The sequence below is a fragment of the Rhinoraja longicauda genome, chromosome 25 (assembly GCF_053455715.1).
Source record: "Rhinoraja longicauda isolate Sanriku21f chromosome 25, sRhiLon1.1, whole genome shotgun sequence".
Classification (NCBI taxonomy): Eukaryota; Metazoa; Chordata; class Chondrichthyes; order Rajiformes; family Arhynchobatidae; genus Rhinoraja; species Rhinoraja longicauda.
Genome location: NC_135977.1, coordinates 34,392,247 through 34,417,179, shown reverse-complemented (window position 1 = coordinate 34,417,179; position 24,933 = coordinate 34,392,247). Strand labels below are relative to the sequence as shown.

Here is a 24,933-nt window from a genome sequence, read left to right as displayed (position 1 = left end):
GATATGACTCATCTCCACACCTTGTGCTTTCGATAAACGGCTTTGGGAATCTCTTTCTGCATCTTCCATTCTTCCAACATGGAGAGGTGCGGTCACAGTATGATTCATGAACAGACCTCCCAACATTTGGTTTTACAAATTCATCATTTTGATGTCCAAAATTCAGAATTTTACATCAAATTCATAACATGGCACGTAATGCAACTTTTCAGCAAAAAAATGGTATGCACGCCAAATATGCATACGCGTTGTGCTACATTCATGTGTGAAAAACGACCATTATTTCCAACAGTCTGTAGTTCTTGGACTCCATGTACAATGTCAGGCCCATCATGAGTATATTCTGGTATTTATAGAAAGGTTATTGAACAGAAATACTTTTTACAACAAAGAAAAAATTGTTATGTTTTGGTTTTTCTATTTTGGTTTTTCTATTTTGGTTTTTCTATTTTGGTTTTTCCGTACACATCCCAATTCTCTTGATATTGAATAAAAGAACAATGGTCATAAAATGTATGATTAAGTTGTGAAGAAAGAGTTTCATTTAAAACTGCACATACCTAATTTCATTGAAGACATACTTGCTCCAGTGGTCATCAACAGCAAATCACAACGGCCCGGCAGGCGGCGAGGTGAAGACCAGCGGGCGGTGAGATGAGGCGAGGCCCGGGGAGCGGCAAGGCGACGCGAGGCCTGGCGAGGCAGGGGCCCAGTGAGCGTCGAGGCGAGGCACTGCAAGAGGCGAGGCCCAGCCCGGCAGGCGGCGAGGCGAGGCCCGGCAAGGCAGGGGGGCGGAGAGCATTGAGGCGTGTCACGGCGAGCGGCGAGGCCGGTAGGCGTTGAGGCGTGTCCTGGCGTGCGGCGAGGCGAGGCCCGACGAGCTGAAGTGAGGCCCGCTGAGCGGAGAGGCCTGGCGAGTGGCGAGGCGAGGTGAGCGGCGAGGCCTGGCGGACAGCGAGTCAAGGACCCGGCGGACGGCAAGGCAATTCCCGGCGGGCGGCTAGGCGAGGCCCGGCGAGTGGCGAGGTGATTTGAGGCCGGCGAGCTTCGAGGCCTGGCCCGGCGAGCGTAGTGGCGAGGAGAGGCCTTGTAGACGGCGAGGCCCTGTCCGGACTGGCGACGCCGGACGAGCGGTGAGGCCAGGCAAGAGGCGCAGCGAGGTGGGGTGGAGCGAGGTGGGGTGGAGCGAGGTGGGGTGGGGCGAGGTGGGGTGGGGCGAGGTGGGGTGGGGTGGGGTGGGGTGGGGTGGGGTGGGGTGGGGTGGGGTGGGGTGGGGTGGGGTGGGGTGGGGTGGGGCGAGGTGGGGTGGGGTGGGGTGGGGTGGGGTGGGGTGGGGTGGGGTGGGGTGGGGTGGGGCGAGGTGGGGTGGGGCATGTGTCAAGGCATGTGTTTTCTGGAAAAATGTGAGGCGAAATCGGAATGGCGGAAATGAAATAAGAATGCGGATGCTTTCTGCCAAATTCAGAAGGGTTCGGAGGTCTGCATGACCTCGGAGGTCTTCCTCCCTCTTGGCATGATGTTAAAATAGATAGGTATTGATCAGGTGAGGGGAGGGGGAATACAGTTGGTGGAGGGGGGATGGAGTGGGTGAGTGGGGTTCTTTAAAACAACCTTAACTGTTTTAGGGGGAGGGGGATGGGGGACAGGAGGGGAGGAGAGGAGGGGGGAGAGGAGGGGGAGGAGGGGGGAGAGGGGGGTTAGAGGGGGGAGGGGGGGAGGAAGGGGGAGGAAGGGGGGGAGGAAGGTGGAAGAGGAGGGGGGAGAGGAGGGAGGGAGAGGACAATAGACAATAGACAATAGACAATAGATGCAGGAGTAGGCCATTCAGCCCTTCGAGCCAGCACCGCCATTCAATGCGATCATGGCTGATCACTCTCAATCAGTACCCCGTTCCTGCCTTCTCCCCATACCCCCTCACTCCGCTATCCTTAAGAGCTCTATCCAGCTCTCTCTTGAAAGCATCCAATGAACTGGCCTCCACTGCCTTCTGAGGCAGAGAATTCCACACCTTCACCACTCTCTGACTGAAAAAGTTCTTCCTCATCTCCGTTCTAAATGGCCTACCCCTTATTCTTAAACTGTGGCCTCTTGTTCTGGACTCCCCCAACATTGGGAACATGTTTCCTGCCTCTAATGTGTCCAATCCCCTAATTATCTTATATGTTTCAATAAGATCCCCCCTCATCCTTCTAAATTCCAGTGTATACAAGCCTAATTGCTCCAGCCTTTCAACATACGACAGTCCCGCCATTCCGGGAATTAACCTAGTGAACCTACGAGGAGGGGCGGATGAGGGGCGGATGAGGGGGGGATGAGGGGGGGATGAGGGGGGGATGAGGGGGGGGGATGAGGGGGGGATGAGGGGGGGATGAGGGGGGGATGAGGGGGGGATGAGGGGGGGATGAGGGGGGGATGAGGGGGGGATGAGGGGGGGATGAGGGGGGGATGAGGGGGGGATGAGGGGGGGATGAGGGGGGGATGAGGGGGGGAATGAGGAATGAGGGGGGGAATGAGGGGGGGAATGAGGGGGGGAATGAGGGGGGGAATGAGGGGGGGATGAGGGGGGGATGAGGGGGGATGAGGGGCGGGGATGAGGAGCGGGGATGAGGAGCGGGGAGGAGGAGCGGGGAGGAGGAGCGGGGAGGAGGAGCGGGGAGGAGGAGCGGGGAGGAGGAGCGGGGAGGAGGAGCGGGGAGGAGGAGCGGGGAGGAGGAGCGGGTGAGAGGAGGGGGTGAGAGGAGTGGGGGAGAGGAGGGTGGAGGGGAGATGAGAGGGGGAGAGGAGTGGGGGGAGATGAGTGGAGGGAGAGGAGTGGAGGGGGGAGGGGGGTCGGGCGCTGCGCGATTGCGGAAGGGGTTTGGGCCCAGCGGGTCCACTTGGTCTAATTAGTCTGACCTTTAACTGCTCGGTGGCGGCGGCTCTGGGGCTGAGCGGTGAAGGAGACGGCCGTGGCTGAGAGCGGCGGCAGCAGGAGCGGTGGTGATGCTTAGCAGGAGCTAGAGGGCTGTGCAGCGAATGCAGAGATGGAGACGCCCGGGGTTTAGAACGGCAGCAGCGGTGGCGGTGTGATGGCTCAGCGGGAGCTGGAGAGCGGACCAGCGGCCATGATGGAGACGCCTGGGGTTTCGTGCGGGAAGAAGAAGCAGCGGCAGTGGCGCGTTGGTTCAGCGGTGGCTCCGGGCCCAGCAGTGCAGGAGACGCCTGGGGTTTGGAGCGGGAGTGGCGGTGATGGCGGGGTGGGGGCTCCTGGGCGGAGGGGCGGCCATGATGGAGACGCCCGGGGTTTGGCGCGGCGGCGGCGGTGATACCCCCCCCACTTGGGCCGTGGAAACATTCGGTCATCTGGCAGGAAGTCTGGCTGAACGAAAATGACGACCCTCCCCCCAACTGCGCATGCGCAGTTACCCGGCGGCCATCTTACGTAAGGGTAGGCGCTGGTCTGGCGGCCATCTTACGTGAGGACCGGCCCCGACTGCGCATGCGCTGGTTTTTTATAACTTTAAAATGTGAATAACTTAAAAAATATAACACCAATTTCAATAAAACTACCATTTTTTAACATTAAAGCGACGACGGTGAGTAAGGTGGGCCTAAAATTGTCACGCTATCTTGTACCGTTTTGACTGAAGTTCGATCACAAACAAACAAACAAACGAGAGTTTTAGTATATAGATGCAGTGTGTTTTTTACGCAGAGGGTGGAGCATGCCTGGGGCTTGTTGCGGGGGGCAGTGGTGGAAGCAACTACGATAACGGTGTTTTAGAGGCCATTTAGATAGGCACGTGGAAGGGAGGGAAGGGAGGGACATGGATTGTGTACAGGCAGATGAGATGCATTTATCTTGGCACAGACATTATGGTCTGAGGGCCTGTTCCTTTTATTTTTCTATCAATGTTCTATGATGACTAATGTCCACATATAAAAAACAATAAAAGGCATCTTTATCAGCTGTTCACCAGCAGTATGACTAATTACCTGCAGGGTGATATGAGTGATCGGTGGTGTCTCACTTTCCAATGCTGCTGACTGTCTGCACTTGGGTCCACTGGTTGTGTGTTCACCTCTTTAGTTTTTGCACATGAATCAGAGTCATTTGGTCATATATCACAGAAACAGGATCTCCACACTCATTCAAATGATACAAATGCTTAAAAGCACGTACCATGAGATTTGAAGAACAGCGACTTGCTCACTTATAAGACTTGAATGGAGAGGATGGATTCCTGATCTTCCGATCAAGCTTGTTGTGGCCCTGGTGCTTTTATATCCTGCAGTTTCTCTGCGGCTATCACACTATATTTTGCACTGTTTATTTTCCCTTTGATGCTATCTCCTGCACTTGTGTGGTGCTATGATCTGCCTGGATAGTGCATAAAACAATGTTTTTTTCCACTCTATCCATGACATGGCAATAATAAACCAGTGTATTAAGTTTCTATTCCATGCTAGTTTCTATATCTTCCATTCCTATCTTGACAAAGCTAGCATCTTCTTAAGATAATGGTCCTGGAGCCCACCATCTTGGGAGTTTGCAGACGTTTTTTCTCTCTCATGTCTGGTGCTCACACCTTCTTCAAAATGTAGCCCTTTGTCAGTGGTGGCATCAATAGAAAGATCACGGTGGTTACAGTCTTGCTTGGAATCTCAGTTTGGAATATCTATATTAGCTGCAGTTTGATTTAGCATGTCTGTACTTATGACAGTGTGAAACTGGATTGTATTAATGGCTAAGTTTGGAGTAAGGGCCAGCAAACTTGGAATGCCTGTATTAGTTACAGTTTGAAGCTGCAATGTGTGAGGTTTGTGAATGTTTTAATGACAATGTCTGGCTGAAGATCCAGTTAGTTAGAGAAAAGAGACACAAAATGCCGAAGTAACTCAGCGGGACAGGCAGCATTTCTGGAGAGAAGGAATGGGTGACGTTTCGGGTCGAGACCCTTCTTCAAACCGAAAGGGAAATGAGAGATAAAGCCCATGATGTAGAGAGATATAGAACAAGTGAATGAAAGATATGCAAAAAAGTAACACTGATAAAGGAAACAGGCCATTGTTAGCTGTTTGCCGGGTGAGAACGAAAAGCTGGTGGGGCTGGGGAGCAATGGAGAGAGAGGGAATGCAGAGGTTACGAAGTTAGAGAAATCAATACATACTTTGGGTTGTAAAGTAGGAGTTGTGAAGTTGTAACATGCACAGTAGGAGTTGCAGTGTGTATAGCTGTTATTATTATGCTAGTTCATTTTCTTTTTAAGAATATTAGATCAAAAGTGTATATTTCCTGTCTAGTTCAGAGTAAGCACACCAGCCTGGGTGCGGTAATAAACAAAGTAAATGAAAAAAAACATGCTGTAGGGAGTTAAGAGTCGAGAGTGTTTTATTGTCATGTGTCAAATGGAATAATGAAATTCTTATTGCAGCAATACACTGTAAACTATATAAATAAAAAATAAATGTATTAAACACCATAAAAAAAACCAACAACAATTCTGAATATATATGTACATATAAAAACAAACAATAATAATGCAAAGAACTATTCCCCTAAGAGCAAGGAGGGTCATCGGAGAGTGAGGAGGGCCAGTGGGGAGTGAGGAGGGCCAGTGGAGCATGAAGAGAGCCAGTGGGGAGTGAAGAGGGCCAGTGGAGAGTGAAGAGGGCCAGTGGGGAGTGAAGAGGGCCAGTGGAGAGTGCAGAGGGCCAGTGGAGAGTGAAGAGGGCCAGTGGAGAGTGAAGAGGGCCAGTGGGGAGTGAGGAGGGCCAGTGGAGAATGAAGAGGGTCAGTGGGGAGTGAAGAGGGCCAGTGGAGAGTGTAGAAGGCCAGTGGAGAGTGAAGAGGGCCAGCGGAGAGTGAAGAGGGCCAGTGGGGAGTGAAGAGGGCCAGTGGAGCATGAAGAGAGCCAGTGGAGAGTGAAGATGGCCAGTGGAGAGTGTAGAAGGCCAGTGGAGAGTGAAGAGGGCCAGTGGAGAGTGTAGAAGGCCAGTGGAGAGTGAAGAGGGCCAGTGGAGAGTGAAGAGGGCTGGTGGGGAGTGAAGAGGGCCGGTGGAGAGTGAAGAGGGCCGGTGGGGAGTGAAGAGGGTCAGTGGAGAGTGAAGAGGGCCAGTGGGGAGTGAAGAGGGCCAGTGGAGAGTGAAGAGGGCCAGTGGGGAGTGAAGAGGGCCAGTGGAGAGTGAGGAGGGTCAGTGGAGAGTGAAGAGGGCCAGTGGGGAGTGAAGAGGGCCAGTGGAGAGTGAAGAGGGCCAGTGGGGAGTGAAGAGGGCCAGTGGAGAGTGAAGAGGGCCAGTGGGGAGTGAAGAGAGCCAGTGGAGAGTGAAGAGGGCCAGTGGGGAGTGAAGAGGGCCAGTGGAGAGTGAAGAGGGCCAGTGGAGAGTGAAGAGGGCCAGTGGAGAGTGAAGAGGGCCAGTGGAGAGTGAAGAGGGCCAGTGGAGAGTGAAGAGGGCCGTCAGAGGGCCGTTTGAATACGAGGAGGGCCGTTTGAATGCGAGATGATCGTCGGAGAGAGAGGAAAGCTGAGGGAGAGCCATCAGAGAGCGCGGTGGGCCGCCGAGAATGAAGGAGGAACCCGGAGGCCCGCTTTTTATGAGTTATATGTTTCAACTGCCTGCATTCTAAAAGAGCTGAAGTTATAAACCTATATCAGCCTTCTCTGCAGTTTGAAGATGCAGGCAGAAATTGCATTATATGGTCACTATGGGGCGTGAATACAAGTTGTGGCCATATGACCTGGGACCCTTGAATTAGAACAGGAGTCAGTTACAGTATAGTGTGACAGTAGCCCACTTCTAAAAATAGTTTTGACACTGGGCACAGATTTTTAAACAATTTTCCATGGGATGAAGAAATATATGTGATTTGATCATAATATATGCACCGTGCCGTGTACAGAGTAAACCTTGCAGTGTACAGAGTAAACCTTGCAGTGTACAGAGTAAACCTTGCAGTGTACAGAGTAAACCTTGCAGTGTACAGAGTAAACCTTGCAGTGTACAGAGTAAACCTTGCAGTGTACAGAGTAAACCTTGCAGTGTACAGAGTAAACCTTGCAGTGTACAGAGTAAACCTTGCAGTGTACAGAGTAAACCTTGCAGTGTACAGAGTAAACCTTGCAGTGTACAGAGTAAACCTTGCAGTGTACAGAGTAAACCTTGCAGTGTACAGAGTAAACCTTGCAGTGTACAGAGTAAACCTTGCAGTGTACAGAGTAAACCTTGCAGTGTACAGAGTAAACCTTGCAGTGTACAGAGTAAACCTTCAGTCATGTTGCTCTGCCCGTCCTTTTCTGTTCCCAGTTAAACAAACTGAAGCTCACAGAAAGATTACAAAGCTTTGTGAAGACTCAAAAGACTGCAGATGCTGGAATCACAGGCAAAAACCAAACTGCTGGAGAAACTCAGTGGGTCCGGTAGCATCTGTGGATGAAATTGAACAGATGATGTTTTGGGTGGCAACCTTTTCAGAAGAGTCACAACCCAAAATATTTCGCGCCCAAAACTCTGCAAAAGTGATTTTTTTCCTCAAATTTAATTGCACAAAATTAATATCTTTATTTATTCAATTTCATACTTAAAGTTTATTGATTCAATGGAAACAATAATAGTAATTGGGTAACTTTTGCCAAAGGTAATTTTTTTAATGCAGGTTAGATCTGTTCGGGAGATTAATATGTTAAACTTAAAAATAAATCTGCAACACTAGTAACTTTCCTTTCCTTTTTGCACATTATTATTGAATCATTGAAGAGAAAAGCAATGCTTCCAAGTCTATATAGTGTGAGCTTATTTGGAGGTTGTGGTGTTTAGTAGCCTGATCGTTGTACAGAAGAAGCTGGCTCCTGAACCTGAACCTGAACAGTACAGTTTTTAGGCTCCTCTACTTTCTCCCTGGTGACAGGAGTGAAATGAGACCATGGCCAGTGTGGTGTGGATCTCTGACAATGCTTAGTTTTAGTTTACTTTAGAGATACAGCGCAGAAACAGGCCCTTCCCCCCACCATGTCCACACCGACCAGCGACCCCCACACATTAACACGACCCTACACACACAAGGGATAATTTACACAAACACCAAGCCAATTAACCTACAAACCTGTACATCTTTGGAGTGTGGGAGGAAACTGAAGATCTTGGAGAAAACTCACATGGTCACGGGGAGAACATACAAACTCCGTACAGACAGCACCCGTAGTCGGGATCACACCCGGGTCTCCGGCGCTGCAAGCAATGTAAGGCAGCAACTCTACCGCTTCACCACCGAGGCTTTTTGAGGCAGAAACACTTGTAGATTCCTTTGAAGGTGGGGCTGTCAGTGCCTGTGATGGACTGGGCAGTGTTCACCACTTTTTGCAATCTTCTTCATTCCTGGATGTTGTAGTTGTCGAACCAGGTTGCGATGCAACCTGTCAATATGCTCTCTACTGTGCACCTTGTGGAAGTTCAGGAGTATTTGTTGACATAACAAATCTCCTCAATCTTCTAAAAGGCATTGATGGGTTTTCTTTATCCTTGCACCAATGTGCGGAGTCCAGGACAGATCTTCAGAGATATGCATGCCCTGGAAGTTGACTCTCTCCACCACTGTCCTGTCAATGAAGTCAGGTTTGTGGATCCTTGTCCTTCCTCTTTCAAAGTCAACAATTAGGTCCTTAGTTTTACTGACATTGAGAGTGAGTTTGTTGTTCTGGCACCATTTGGTCAGTCGATCAATCCCACTCCTATACTCTGCCTCATCGCCATGTGTAATTCGTCCAACAATGGTGGTGTTGTCTGTGAATTTGAAGATTGGGTTCGCACTGTGCCCAGCTACACAGTCATGGGCATGGAGTGAGTGGAGCAGGGGCCGAGCACACAGCCTTGATGGTTATCATGGAGGACGTGTTGCTGCCAATTCTAATTAGGTTTGTCTAACTAAGCACACAGGTTTCCAGGGAACAGTTTATACAGAGTGCTTGAGATTGGAGTTTCTGGATTAGTGGGAGTTGATGTGAGTGAGAGTGTGAAATGGAGTCTGTAGTAGTGCATGAGTGAAGTTGAAGAATGTATTTATAACATCCTGATGCTGGAGTTTGTGTGTTGTGACAGTGCGACACAGGAGTGTGTGTGTAGATAAAGGTAATTGACTAATAAATCAAAGGAGTCACAAGGAAGATTTTTTTACCCAGTTTGTAAGGTAGTGTTTGAAAAGCCGCTGAAAGGGAAGGACTTGCTTTGTGTGTGGAAGATGGGTCTTCCCCATAGTGGAAGATAAGTGAATAACATGGACATAATGGTCCCAGATATTGGTGAGGAACTCAACGTGGCAAGGTGCCATTCCTCTTTCCAAAAATAATTTTCAGAGCTAGAGTTACAAGCCTCGTCTGGAGTTCAAAATGGTGCTGGTGTGAGAATTGTGAATAGCCAGTGACTTTGATCATTGATTTTGTTAGGTCGTCCTTCTCTAAAGAGCCTCTGTGAATCACTTTAACAGTTCACTGCCCAGAGGGTGGCATGATATATTCTACCGTAAGTACACGTATGATACCAGTAGCGGCATCTCGAGTCAGCATGTAAAGTTTGCAGCGTGTTAGCAAATGTAAGTTATATCTGCATGCACTTCAATTATTTTCCCATACTTTTTATTGAGCTATATGTTTCAACTGCCTGCATTTTAAAAGTGCTGAAGTTATAAATCTATGTCAGCCTTCTCTGCAGTTTGAAGATGAAGGCGGAAATTGCATTATATGGTCACTATAGGACCTGAATGCAAATTGTGGCCATATGACCTGGGACCCTTGAATTAGAACAGGAGTCAGTTACAGTATAGTGTGACAGTAGCCCACTTCTAAAAAAAGTTTGACACTGGGCACAAATTTTTAAACAATTTTCCATGGGATGAAGAAATATATGTGATTTGATCATAATATATGCACCGTGCAGTGTACAGAGTAAACCTTGCAGTGTACAGAGTAAACCTTGCAGTGTACAGAGTAAACCTTGCAGTGTACAGAGTAAACCTTGCAGTGTACAGAGTAAACCTTGCAGTGTACAGAGTAAACCTTGCAGTGTACAGAGTAAACCTTCAGTGATGTTGCTCTGCCCGTCCTTTTCTGTTCCCAGTTAAACAAACTGAAGCTCACAGAAAGATTACAAAGCTTTGTGAAGATTCAAAAGACTGCAGATGCTGGAATCACAGGCAAAAACCAAACTGCTGGAGAAACTCAGTGGGTCCGGTAGCATCTGTGGATGAAATTGAACAGATGATGTTTTGGGTGGCAATCTTTTCAGAAGAGTCACAACCCAAAATATTTCCCGCCCAAAACTCTGCAAAAGTGATTTTTTTTCTCAAATTTAATTACACAAAATTAATATCTTTATTTATTTAATTTCATACATAAAGTTTACTGCTTCAATGGAAACAATAATAGTAATTGGGTAATTATTACCAAAGGTTATTTTTTGAATGCAGGTTAGATTTGCCAGGGAGATTAATATGTTAAACTTAAAAATAAATCTACAACACTTTACTTTCCCTTTAACACAACCTGATGTACTCATGTGCAGTATTATTTGCCTGCATAGTGCACAAGACCAGACTCCCTCACTGTGTTTCATACATCTGTAAATCTGTGTCCACCAGTTTTATCACCCTCTTGTATGGGGAAAAAGCTTCCTGCAGTCAACACTATCTACACACTTCTTCATTTTATATATCTCAATCATTTACCTTTCCTGCTCCAGTTAAGTTTAGAGACACAGCACGGAAACAGGCCCTTCGGCCCACTGAGTCTGCACCAACCAGCAATCCCCGCACACTAACACTATCCTGCACACACCAGGGACAATTTACATTTCTACCAAGCCAATTAACCTACAAACCTGTACGTCTTTGGAGTGTGGGAGGAAACCGAAGATCTCGGACAAAACCCATGCGGTCACGGGGAAAACATACAAACTCTGTACAGACAGCACCCGCAATAGGGATCGAATGACGGGTCTCTGGCAATGCAAGCGCTGTAAAGCAGCAACTCTACCGCTGCACCACCGTGCCACCTCATGTATTTCCTCATCTAGCAAAGCTCCATCTCGGACGATGTCCTGGTGAATCTCCAGCGCTATCGGCCACTTCCTATTGTGTAGGAAAATAACTGCAGATGCTGGTACAAATCGAAGGTATCACAAAATGCTGGAGTAACTCAGCAGGCCAGGCAGCATCTAGGAGAGAGGGAATGGGTGACGTTTTAGGTCGAGACCCTTCTTCAGACTGATGTCGGAGGAGGCGGGACAAAGAAAGAATATAGGTGGAGACAGGAAGACAGTGGGAGAATTGGGAAGGGGGGGGGAAGAGAAGAACAGAGGAACTATCTAAAGTTGGAGAAGTCAATGTTCATACCGCTGGGCTGCAAGCTGCCCAAGCGAAATATGAGGTGCTGTTCCTCCAATTTTTGGTGGGCCTCACCATGGCACTGAAGGAGGCCCATGACAGAAAGGTCAGACTGGGAGTGGCAGGGGGAGTTGAAGTGCTCAGCCACCGGGAGATCAGGTTGGTTAAGACGGACTGAGCGAAGGTGTTGAGCGAAACGATCGCCGAGCCTGCGTTTGGTCTCGCCGATGTAGAGAAGTTGACATCTAGAGCAGTGGATACAATAGATGAGGTTGGAGGAGGTGCAGGTGAGCCTCTGTCTCACCTGGAGTGGTTCACCTGCACCTGGGATGGTCATGGCATCCTGTTCGGCTTAGACATTGTGGGCCGAGGGCCTGTTCTTGAGTTGTACTGTTCTAGATTTGATGTTCTGCATGCTGAAGGGCCTCTACTGGATCCACCTGAAAGATTCCTCCCCCTCTGAGCATTTTCCACTTAGGCAATTCCAACTCCATCACTATTAAGATTTCTTGCATTAAATTAGATGCAATTTATCTTTGCATTCCTCTCAAGCACAAACAGGCCATTCGGGAAAGAAGACACATTCACCATGTTCAGGATGGCATTAGGTTATTGTACTTACTGTTGATTGCTGGAATAGCTTGCCTCTTTTCCCATCTGTTGGGGTAAATGGATCAGTTTTGGATTGGGATTCAGTCACTCGTGATGTGACAGAGGAGTCAATGCTGGGGCCTCAAGTTATCCATGTCAACGCTCCTGTTCTGCCAAGTTTACTTACTAACTTCTTCTCTCAATGTGAATGTGTCCATAACTCTGAACATCTGATCTCCATTGCCCTGTTTAAAACTTCACTAGTAGCATTATCAAACCATTCAGCAAGGGTGTTGGTTCCATTTCAGTTCAAGTGCAACCTGTCCTTCCTTTTCTGGAATAGGATCCAATGTTTCAGGAACCTGAGACACACCCTCCACACCATCCCTTCACTTTCACATTCTTCCAATCTATTCTTCTGTTCCTCTGCTTGCCAGCTCGTGGCTCTTAGAGAGATTATTAGAAAAGGAATTTCTAGTCATCTGACTCACTGTAAGTTACTGATATATAATCTCTGCTGCATGAATGATCTTCTCCCACATGCCAGGGGCTGTTCACAGAGGCAATATCTTTTGCTGCACAAATGTGAAAGAACCATTAATGACCAATATTTAGAACTTGTGGATTAATCCAGAAATAGGGAAGATAAAGGAGGTGATTTGATTTTTTTTTAAAGAGTGAAGAGAGAGAGGTTTTTACCACTGCTGGAGGAGTCTAAAACTGAGGACAGCACTGTGGCTCAGCTGGTTGACCAGCTGCATCACAGCTCCAATAACCTGGATTCAATCCTGACCTCGCAAACTCACTGCGTGGAGTTTGAAACGCTTTCTCTGTGACCATGTGGGCTTCCTCTGGATGCACCAGTTTCACCCACACTTTAAAGAAGTGTCGGTTCGCAGGCTCATTGGGCATTTTAAATTGCTTCTGGTGTGTAGGTGAGTGATAGAATCTGGGGGAGTTGATAGGAATGTTGTAATTATAATTAATGGGATCAATATAAAAAAGTGCTTGATGGTCCATGCAGACTCAGTGAGCCACAGGGCCTGATATTGTTCTGGCTGACACTAAAACAGAAACAAGGCCTCAAGCACAAACAGGCCATTCGGGAAAGAAGACACATTCACCATGTTCAGGATGGCATTAGGTTATTGTACTTACTGTTGATTGCTGGAATAGCTTGCCTCTTTTCCCATCTGTTGGGGTAAATGGATCAGTTTTGGATTGGGATTCAGTCACTCGTGATGTGACAGAGGAGTCAATGCTGGGGCCTCAAGTTATCCATGTCAATAACTTTGGTGAGTGAACAGATGAACTCTAGCCAAATGTGTCAATGATATAACAAAAGCTGGTTTAGTATATTCTGAGGTGAGTCGAAAAAGCCTTCATACAATTGAGATAGGTTAAGTGAATAGGGGAAAAGATGGGAATTAGGGTAAATTGAGAGGCAATAGAAGGAAGAATGAAAAAGCAAATTATAATTAGTACAAATATTGTGTGTCGAAAGGCCTGTTCCTGCACTGTATCGGGGGGGGGGGGGGCAAATGGGACAGTCAAGGATGGAGCTTAAGGGAAAGAAAGTAAAGGGATACTTAATGATCCCAGAATTAACGGGAAAAAAAGCTCACAAAGGGATAGGAGAGTATGGCCAAGTGTAATAGGGATCGATGTGAAAGGTGAGATGAGTAATTAATTAAATGTATTTTATGTGAATGCGTGAAGTATAAGAAGTAAAGTAGATGAGCTTGAGGCTCAGTTAGAGGTTGGTAGATATGACATTGTGGGGATTACAGAGACGTGGCTGCAGGAGGATCGGGCCTGGGAACAATATTCAGGGTTATACATCCTATAGAAAGGACAGGCAGGTGGGCAGAGGAGGTGGGGTAGCTCTGCTGGTGAGGGATGAAATTCAGTCCCTTGCGAGGGGTGACATAGGGACTGACGAGGCAGAGTCACTGTGGATAGAGTTGAGGAATTGTAAAGGTAAGAAGACACTAATTGGTGTTATCTACAGACCTCCAAATAGTAGCCTGGATGTAGGCTGTAAGTTGCAACAGGAATTAAAACTGGCATGTAACAAAGGTAATGCCACTGTGGTGATGGGGGATTTCAATATGCAGGTAGACTGGGAAAATCATGTTGGTTCTGGACCCCAAGAAAGAGAGTTTGTAGAGTGCCTCCGAGATGGATTCTTAGAGCAGCTTGTAATGGAGCCGACCAGAGAAAAGGCAATTCTGGATTTAGTGTTGTCTACTGAACCAGATTTGATAAGAGAACTCGAGGTAAAGGAGACGCTTGGAGGCAGTGATCATAATATGATTAGTTTTAACCTGCAATTTGAGAGGGAGAAGGTTAAATCGGAAGTGTCAGTGTTGCAGTTGAACAAAGGGGACTATGAAGGCATGAGAGAGGAGCTGGCCAAGGTCGACTGGAAAGGGATCCTAGCAGGAATGACAGTGGAACAGCAATGGCAGGAATTTCAGTGCATAATCCGGAAGACGCAGGATCATTTCATTCCAAAGCGAAAGAAAGATTCTAAGGGGAGTAGGAGGCAACCGTGGCTGACAAGGGAAGTTAGGGATGGAATAAAACTAAAAGAAAAGATGTATAACATAGCAAAGAGTAGCGGGAAGCCAGAGGATTGGGAAACTTTCAAAGTACATCAGAATGTAACAAAAAGGGCAATACGGGCTGAAAAGATGAAGTATGAGGGGAAGCTGGCCAAGAATATAAAGAAGGACAGTAAAAGCTTCTTTAGATATGTTAAGAGAAAAAGAGTAGCAAAGTCAAATGTGGGTCCCTTGAAGGCAGACACGGGTGAAATTATTATGGGTAACAAGGAAATGGCAGAAGAGTTGAACAGGTACTTCGGATCTGTCTTCATTAAGGACGACACAAACAATCTCCCAGATGTAGTAGAGGACAGAGGATCTAGGGGGGTAGAGGAACTGAAAGAAATTTGCATTAGGCGAGAAATAGCTTTGGGTAGACTGATGGGACTGAATCACAAGGGCCTGATGGTCTGTATCCCAGGGTACTCAGGGAGGTGGCTCTAGAAATAGTGGACGCATTGGTGATCATTTTCCAATTTTCAATAGACTCAGGATCAGTTCCTGTGGATTGAAGGATAACTAATGTTATCTCACTTTTGAAGAAAGGAGCGAGAGAGAAAACAGGGAATTACAGACCAGTTAGCCTGACATCGGTGGTCGGAATGATGCTGGAGTCAATTATTAAAGAGGTAATAACGGTGCATTTGGATAGCAGTAAAAGGATAAGTCCAAGTCAGCATGGATTTATGAAAGGGCTTGACTAATCTTCTGGAAATTTTTGAGAATGTGACAAGTAAAATGGATGAAGGGGAGCCAGTGGATGTAGTGTATCTAGACTTTCAGAAAGCCTTTGATAAGGTCCAACACAGGAGATTGGTGAGCAAAATTAGAGCACATGGTATTGGGGGGCAAGGTGTTGACATGGATAGAGAATTGGTTGGAAGACAGGAAGCAAAGAGTCGGAGTAAACGGTGGTGCAAGGCTCGGTGTTGGGGCCGCAACTGTTTACCATATATATTAATGATTTGGATGAAGGAATTAGAAGTAACACTAGCAAGTTTGCAGATGACACAAAGCTGGGTGGCAGTGTGAACTGCAAAGAGGATATTAGGAAGTTGCAGGGTGACCTGGACAGGTTGAGTGAGTGGGCAGATGCGTGGCAGATGCAGTATAATGTAGATAAATGTGAGGTTATCCACTTTGGTGGCAAAAACAAGGAGGCAGACTATTATCTCTATGGTGTCAGGTTAGGTACAGGGGAAGTGTAGCGAGACCTGTGTGAAGTTGCAGAAGTCAATCTTCATACCGCTGGGCTGCAAGCTGCCCAGGCGAAATATGAGGTGCTGTTCCTCCAATTTGTGGTGGGCCTCACTATGACACTGGAGGAGGCCCATGACAGAAAGGTCAGACTGGGAGTGGGAGGGGGAGTTGAAGTGCTCAACCACTAGGAGATGAGGTTGGTTAAGACGGACTGAGTGAAGGTGTTGAACAAAACGATCGTCGAGCCTGCGTTTGGTCTCGCCGGTGTACAGAAGTTGACATCTGGAACAGCGGATACAATAGATGAGGTTGGATGAGGTGCAAATGAATCTGTCTCACCTGGAAAGACTGTTTGGGTCCTTGGATTGAGTTGAATAGTCGGAGATTGGCTGGTTCTAGGGTCAATAAAGAAACGGAGGGCTTCAAGACCATCCTTGTGGGGGATGGAGGTGTAGAGTGACTGGACATCCATGGTAAAGATGATGGAGTGGGAGCCTGGAAACCGGAAGTTATTGAGGAGGCGGAGAGCATGTGAGGTGTCTTGGACGTAGGTGGTGACGAATTTGACCAGGGGGGATAGGATGGAGTCGAGGTAGGTGGAAATTAATTTGGTAAAGTTCTCCTCAGGCACCTTTCACCATAAACCCACTACCCTCTATGTGTCATAAATGGCGGCGCTGCCATAGCAGCTGCGGCTTACCTGCGGTCCATTTGTCTTTGTGTTTTTGTTGTTTTTTTTGTCTTAATTGTAGTTGTGATGTCGTGTTTTTGTGTTTGTGTACTATGTGTGTATGTGGGGGGGAGGGGGGGAACTGTAAAATTGTAAATATGTGTCCCTTCCGAACGGAGACCCGACCTTTGTTTTCTGGGTGTTGTCTCCGTTCCTGCTGCGGCCTACCATCGGCCCAACTCCTGGAGCTGGCGACCTCCAGGGCTCCGGTTCGCTGAGCCCGCGGATCGGACTTACCATCACCGGAGCCGGCCGTCCTCGGAGGCTGCGGGAGGAGCTGCGACTCGCCTTAGGCTCGGGCCGCGTGGATGCCGACATCGGGAGCTCCGGCAGCGGCAGCGTGTTCGCCCGTCCCGGATCGCGGGGCTTGGGTCACGGACATTTCACCGTCCGGCGCGGCCTAAAATATGCTGGGCGGGGGCTTCAATGTCGGGAGCCACGACCGCCCCGATGTGCAGCAACAGCAGCAGCGTGTTCGCCCGCCCGGATCGGACTTATCATCGGCGGAGCCGGCCGTCTTCGGAGGCTGCGGGAGCGGCTTGGACTCGCCTTAGGCTCGGGCCGCTGCGGACCGTCCGGCGCGGCCTGCAACCACAACAACCTGACTGCGGGAGAGGACAGCAGGAGAAGGGAAAGACATTGTGGCCTTCCATCACAGTGAGGAGAGGACTGGAGGAGACTCACTGTGATGGATGTTTCTTTGATGGATGTTTCTTTTTTTGTGTGTTTTTGGGGTTGTGTAATTTTAATGCCTATTTAATGCTTTTATTGTTGGACTGTGGGTGACTGAATTTCGTCCAATATTGGATGACAAATAAAGCTATCTTGAATCTTGAATCTTGAATCTTGAATCTTGAATCTTGAATCTTGAATCTTGAATCTTGAATCTTGAATCTTGAATCTTGAATCTTGAATCTTGAATCTTGAAAGATAAGCTTCTCAATTCCTATTAACTCTTTTCCCTCTCACCTTAATCCTATGCCCTCTGTCTCCCATCCCCTACCTGATTGACCTTCCACAGTTAGGAGCCTGTCCCACTTGGGCGTTTTTTTAGGTGAGTTCCGGCGACTGCAATAGTTGTAGCAGTTCGCCGAAAAACCAGCGTCGGGCCCCCACCCTCACGACAACAAGCTACAACAACCTACCACCTAGTCGACATCAAGCTACGGCAAGCTACCGACAAAAGGCCACCCAATCGTCGCTACTTAAGACGTCCACCTACGACCGCACCTACGACAACCTACGACCACACAGGCAGCAACTACGACAACTGAAGTCAATCAACGTCTACCCGCGACAAGCTACGACAAGCTACGACCCTGTCGACGACAACTGTAATTCTTTTTTGTGCACAATCCGCAGGCATTGCCACTTTCATTTCACTGCACATCGTGTATGTGTATGTGACAAATAAATTTGACTTGACTTGACTTGAACTGGAGACAATTCAGTGTACGAAAATAACTGCAGATGCTGGTACAAATCGAAGGTATTTATTTCACAAAATGCTGAAGTAACTCCTGAGATGCTGCCTGACCTGCTGAGTTACTCCAGCATTTTGTGAAATGGAGACAATTCACGTCATTTTGGCCTCCGGTTTTGACGCCGGTTGACGTAGGTAGTCTCCAATGGAATTCAACGAAGTCAGCACCGGCAACAACCTACGTCACCTGGCGACAATCTGGCGACAACCTACGACAGCGCCCACGTCAGGAGATCGTTGGCGTCGAACCAACAGTCGGCAATTTTTTTTTAACATTTCAAAATCCAGCAGTGACCAGAAAAAGGCTACGACTCTTTGGAGACGACTCACGACCGTACAGGTGACACCCCGGCGACCGTGTGGCAACAGCCTAGTCGCCTGTAGTCGCCTAAACAATCGCCTAAGTGGGACAAGGGTTTACTGTTTGACTTGCTGAGTGCTTCCAGCATTTTCTCTTATTACAGCTGAACTGGGTCCCTGTTAGAAAACAAATGGCAACATGCTTTCAATCAGTCATTTTCTACATACTGTCCTATTTGATTTTTTTCTTCCACTTTATAATGAAGATCCTTTAACTCTAAAAACCGATGTAAGAAATGTGTGGGGAAAGTATTGTACAAAGAGACAGGAGACTGGAATTCACTTCCAGTGGAAGCAGTAAAAGCAGAAATGATAGCAACATTAAGGAGATTTTTACACAGATACATTGAGGAAAGGGATAGAGGGATATGGACAATATACAGGGAGATGGGATTAGTTAGATTGGCATCATAGTCAGAATCGACTCGGTGGGCCGAAGAATCTGTTCCTGTGCTGAACGAGGCCATACACACCCCATATTTCTCTTGGTTAGCTTACAACCCAGCTTGATTTCTTGGTTAGCTTTGGTTAGCTTACAAGATCCTTGATTTCTCTCATTTCAAGTAACCCATGCATACCCCCTCTCCCTGACCCTCCCCCACCCTAGTCGTCCTGCTAGTTTCACTATTTGTGTCCCTTCATTACCACCTCTTTCACATCCAACAATGCAACTTAGTGGGCTTCACATTTTTTGAGGTTATGATTTGTTCTGAACCTTTTCATATCTCTCGTTTCCCTTTACCCTGACTCTCAGTCTGAGGAATGGCCTTGTTCCAAAACGTCACCTATTCATATCTCTCGTTTCCCTGACTCTCAGTCTGAGGAATGGCCTTGTTCCAAAACGTCACCTATTCATATCTCTCGTTTCCCTTTTCCCTGACTCTCAGTCTGAGGAATGGCCTTGTTCCAAAACGTCACCTATTCCTTTTCTTGAGAGATGCTGCCTGACCCGCTGAGTTACTCCAGGATTTTGTATCTATTTTCTGAACTGTTCAATGTTAATTCTTCCTATGTATCCTACATAACTCCAATGTGTTCACTACTTCTGGTTGTAAAGTGCTTTGGGACATTCGGGAGTAAAAATGAATGTTTTATAAACTTCAGATTTTATTTTTTTAAGTCATGGCAATGTCTTGGTCTAAAATTAGCCCTTCAACATTTAAAAAACTATAGTGAGTCAGTTTGAAAGATAATGAAAGGGAGGTTGTGGCAGCTTGTGGGGTCAGTCTTGTGCATTGGTACCTGCATTAAACACAGTCAGATTCAGACTAATTATATTCAATAATACTTTACAGTCAACATTGGACGGCATGAAGCACATCATAGGGCAGTACACTTAAGGTGAGGAAAGGGGCAGTGATACAATTTGTACAGCATCAGTAAGCACTGACCTTTGAAACTAAATTAGGTTCAATAAATGATCCTTCAGTTTCATTGTTCACTTACTTGGTTATCTTTAAACTCCAGACATTCCGAGCAGTGGATGGCTCCATTTCCTCTCCGAGGCATAAGAGTGATTGTTTTCTCCCTTGTGATCTCTGCAAGCATTTCTGAAGATATTAACTCACACGATCTCATGTCTTGTTTGTGAAACTGCAATGAAGCAACACCTCAACATGGCCAAAGGCAAGAGACACAAGACACAACTGTTTTATTTATTAGTGACTGTGCTCATTCTCTACTCCATGGTCCAAACAGGTATGTTGCAAGAATTAATTGGAAATATGTGTACTATTATTCCTGTTGTCTTTTCATTTCTGATACTAATGGATTTTTTAAAACTCCTTTTGCATTTATTTATTCAGTAGTTTTTATTAGAATTTTATTAGCGTCAATCGGAAAATAATTGAATGTGTGGATTTACAATTTACAGAGCAAAATCTTCAAGCCAACATTGAGCACACCAACAATTGGGGGGAAATCAAAACACTTTGGAAATAGGTCTCTGTCTTTCCATGAGTTTTGGATAGGATATCATGGCAATCGCTTCAACTCTCCACTCGAGATTTAACATTTCCTTCACAATTTTCACGCACAGCTATTCATTTTCCCTGAAGTTTATTTGATGTAGAACTCTGAAAGCGATATCAAGAGTCAGATGAGATGCTGACAGATGCAACATGTGTGCTGGTGTCCATTTGGCTGCAAGACACAACCTGCTAGATCTTTGGCTTGTTCTGCTGGGACTGAGAATTGGATTTCTCTCCAGAAACAAGCAAAGCAATAACCATGTGGTCTATGTTTCAGGAATTGACAGGTCCATTTTACAGGAAACCAATGCTTCCCTCTCTTGTATTGAAATGTTATAATTTTTGTTCTGTTTTCTTTTTTCCATGTTGTGATGTACATGTGGTCCAACAACTGCAGAGACTTTTCTGATTGTGTGTGTGTGTGTGTGTGTGTGTGTGTGTGTGTGAGTGTGTGTGTGTGTGTGTGTGTGTGCGTGCGTGTGTGTGTGTGTGTGTGTGTGTGTGTGTGTGTGTGTATGGGTGTGTGTGTGTGTGTGTCTGTCTGTATGTGTGTGTGTGTGTGTGTGTGTGTGTGTGTGTGTGTGTGGTGTGTGGTGTGTGGTGTGTGGTGTGTGTGTGCATGTGTGTGTGTGTGTGTGTGTGTGTGTGTGTGTGTGTGTGTGTGTGTGTGTGTGTGTGTGGGTGTATGTGTGTGTGTGGTGTGTGTGGTGTGTGTGTGTGTGTGTGTGGGTGTGTGTGTGTGTGTGTGGGGTGTGTGTGTGTGTGTGTGTGTGGGGTGTGTGTGTGTGGTGTGTGTGGTGTGTGTGTGCTGTGTGTGTGTGGTGTGTGTGTGGTGTGTGTGTGGTGTGTGTGTGGTGTGTGTGTGTGTGTGTGTGTGTGGTGTGTGTGTGGTGTGTGTGTGTGTGTGTGTGTGTGGTGTGTGTGTGTGTGTGTGTGGTGTGTGTGTGGTGTGTGTGCTGTGTGTGTGTGTGTGTGTGTGTGTGTGGTGTGTGGTGTGTGTGTGTGGTGTGTGTGTGCTGTGTGTGTGTGGTGTGTGTGTGTGGTGTGTGGTGTGTGTGTGTGGGTGTGTGTGTGGTGTGTGTGTGTGTGTGTATGTGTGGTGTGTGTGGTGTGTGTGTGGTGTGTGTGTGTGCATGCGTGGGCTCAGTTAGAATAAAAAGTTTATGTTCATAGAAACAAAGAAACAAAGAAACATAGAAAATAGGTGCAGGATGAGGCCATTTGGCCCTTCGAGCCAGCACCACCATTCATTGTGATCATGATTGATCATCCACAATCAGTAACCTGTGCCTGCCTTCTCCCCATATCCCTTGATTCCACTAGCCCCTAGAGCTAACTCTCTTTTAAATTCATCCAGTGAATTGGCCTCCATTGTCCTCTGTGGCAGAGAATTCCACAGATTCACAACTCTCTGGGTGAAAAAGTTTCTTCTCGCCTCAGTTTTAAATGGCCTCCCCTTTATTCTTAGACTGTGTCCCCTGGTTCTGGACTCCCCCAACATCGTTATGAAGGCCAACATGCCATTAGCTTTCTTCACTGCCTGCTCTACCTGCACGCTTACATTCAGTGACTGGTGTATATGGACACCAAGGTCTCGTTACACTTCCCCTTTACCTAATCTGACACCATTGAGATAATAATCTGCCTCCTTATTTTTGCCACCAAATTGGATAACCTCGCATTTATCTACATTATACCTCATCTGCCATGCATCTGCCCACTCACTCAACCTGTCCAAGTCACCCTGCAACCTCCTAACATCCTCTTCGCAGTTCACACTGCCACCCAGCTTTGTGTCATCTGCAAACTTGCTAGTGTTACTTCTAATTCCATCATCCAAATCATTAATATTGTAAATAGTTGCGGCCCCAGCACCGAACCTTGCGACTCTCCACTCTCCACTACCTGCCATTCTGACAGTATTTTGGAATAGCTAGAAAAGCTTTGCAGACAATGAAGTGAAAAATATCAGGATGTAAGGGAATATTATTGCCAATTTGCAAACTCTTACAAACAGCTGTGAGAATCTGTTTAGCTGATGTTGGTGGAGAGAGATAACACTCTATCGGTGCCCATATAACACAATAGATTGAGGGATACCAACAGGGGAAATGTCTCTCTGACCTCTTCAACCCATATCACGTGCAGTTTGGGTGGGTTTCTGGCTGAGACGTGCTTAGTGGGCAAAATTAGAGCACATGGTATTGGGGGTAGGGTACTGACATGGATAGAAAATTGGTTGACATACAGAAAGCAAAGAGTGGGGATAAATGGGTCCCTTTCGGAATGGCAGGCAGTGACCAGTGGGGTACCGCAAGGTTCGGTGCTGGGACCCCAGCTATTCACGATATACATTAATGACTTAGATGAAGGGATTAAAAGTACCATTAGCAAATTTGCAGATGATACTAAGCTGGGGGGTAGTGTGAATTGTGAGGAAGATGCAATAAGGCTGCAGGGTGACTTGGACAGGTTGTGTGAGTGGGCGGATACATGGCAGATGCAGTTTAATATAGATAAGTGTGAGGTTATTCACTTTGGAAGTAAGAATAGAAAGGCAGATTATTATCTGAATGGTGTCAAGTTAGGAAGAGGGGATGTTCAACGAGATCTGGGTGTCCTAGTGCATCAGTCACTGAAAGGAAGCATGCAGGTACAGCAGGCAGTGAAGAAAGCCAATGGAATGTTGGCCTTCATAACAAGAGGAGTTGAGTATAGGAGCAAAGAGGTCCTTCTACAGTTGTACCGGGCCCTGGTGAGACCGCACCTGGAGTACTGTGTGCAGTTTTGGTCTCCAAATTTGAGGAAGGATATTCTTGCTATTGAGGGCGTGCACCGTAGGTTCACTAGGTTAATTCCCGGAATGGCGGGACTGTCGTATGTTGAAAGGTTGGAGCAATTAGGCTTGTATACACTGGAATTTAGAAGGATGAGGGGGGATCTTATTGAAACATATAAAATAATTAGGGGATTGGACACAGTAGAGGCAGGAAACATGTTCCCAATGTTGGGGGAGTCCAGAACAAGGGGCCACAGTTTAAGAATAAGGGGTAGGCCATTTAGAATGGAGATGAGGAAGAACTTTTTCAGTCAGAGAGTGGTGAAGGTGTGGAATTCTCTGCCTCAGAAGGCAGTGGAGGCCAGTTCGTTGGATGCTTTCAAGAGAGAGCTGGATAGAGCTCTTAGGGATAGCGGAGTGAGGGGGTATGGGGAGAAGGCAGGAACGGGGTACTGATTGAGAGTGATCAGCCATGATCACATTGAATGGCGGTGCTGGCTCGAAGGGCTGAATGGCCTACTCCTGCACCTATTGTCTATTGTCTATTGTCTATTGTCTATAATCCCACAGTCGGTAGATTGACACCATTCACCCCTCAGCCAAGCACATGCACCAAATGTCCACAACTATGGTCCCTGAGGTACTGAGCAGGATTACTATTGAGTGCACCAGTGTTTGAAATAAAAAATATCTTCAGATATTGGAATCTGAAATAATTACGGCAAAGTGGTGCAGCGGTAGAGTTGACCGTAGATCCGGGTGCTGTCCATGCGGAGTTTGTACGTTCTCCCCGTGACCGCGTAGTTTTCCTCCAGGTGCTCCAGTTTCCTTCCATATTCCAAATACATGCAGGTTTGTCAGTTAATTGGCTTTTGTAAATTGTTCCTGATCTTGATTAGTGCGGGTGTCTGAGGTTATGGGGAGAATACCGTCCGAATACAGTTCGCATACCGTCCGAACAGGTCCACGGATGATGCGGTCTCCCAGGTTCTACACACCGCTCTCTCTCATCTGGACAGCCAGGGGGGCTATGTGAGGATGCTGTTCATTGACTTTAGTTCAGCATTCAACACAATAGTCCCCGGCAGACTGGTTGAGAAGCTGCTGGAACTGGGGATTAGCACCCCTCTGTGTGCCTGGGTCCTGGACTTTCTCACTGCCAGGCCCCAAGTGGTGAGGATGGGGGAACACATATCTAGCTCCCTCACCCTGAACATAGGATCCCCCCAGGGCTGCGTCCTTAGCCCCCTACTGTACTCCCTGTACACACATGACTGTGGGGCCAGGTTCAGCTCAAACTCCATCATCAAGTTTGCTGATGACACTGTGGTGGTGGGCCGGATCTCCAACAACGATGAGAAGGCCTACCGGGAGGAGGTGGCTGATCTGGCACTCTGGTGCCAGGACAATAGCCTCCTCTTGAATGTCACTAAAACAAAGGAGCTGATTGTGGACTTCAGAAGGGCTAAACATCCAAGGACGTACACGCCACTGGAGATAATTGGGTCTATTGTGGATAGGGTGAGCAGTTTTAAATACTTGGGAGTCCGCATCGCAGAGGATCTGACGTGGGCAACGCACATTGCCGCACTGGTGGGTAAGGCTAAGCAGCGCCTTTACCACCTTAGACAACTGAGGAAATTCAGAGTGTCTCTGAGGATCCTTCATTGCTTCTACTCTGGGGCTGTAGAGAGCATCCTGTCCGGCAACATTACAGTCTGGTTTGGGAACAGCTCTGCCCAGGACAGGATGGCCCTGCAGAGAGTAGTGCGTTCGGTAGAACGCACCATGGGAACTACACTCGTCCCCCTGCAGGACCTATACATCAGGAGGTGCAGATCCAGAGCAAGCAAGATCATGA

At 47.3% G+C, this 24,933-nt stretch overlaps 1 protein-coding gene across 1 annotated transcript in view; it reads left to right on the top strand.

Moving 5' to 3' along the window:
• The first annotated feature begins 19,921 nt into the window (after positions 1-19,921).
• The window catches only part of susd2 (sushi domain containing 2), a 100,221-nt gene continuing 95,209 nt past the window's right edge, over positions 19,922-24,933 (top strand). The window contains exon 1 of the mRNA XM_078421327.1: positions 19,922-20,021. Within this exon, the coding sequence (XP_078277453.1) occupies positions 19,922-20,021 (100 nt within the window). The remainder of the gene's footprint in view (positions 20,022-24,933) is intronic.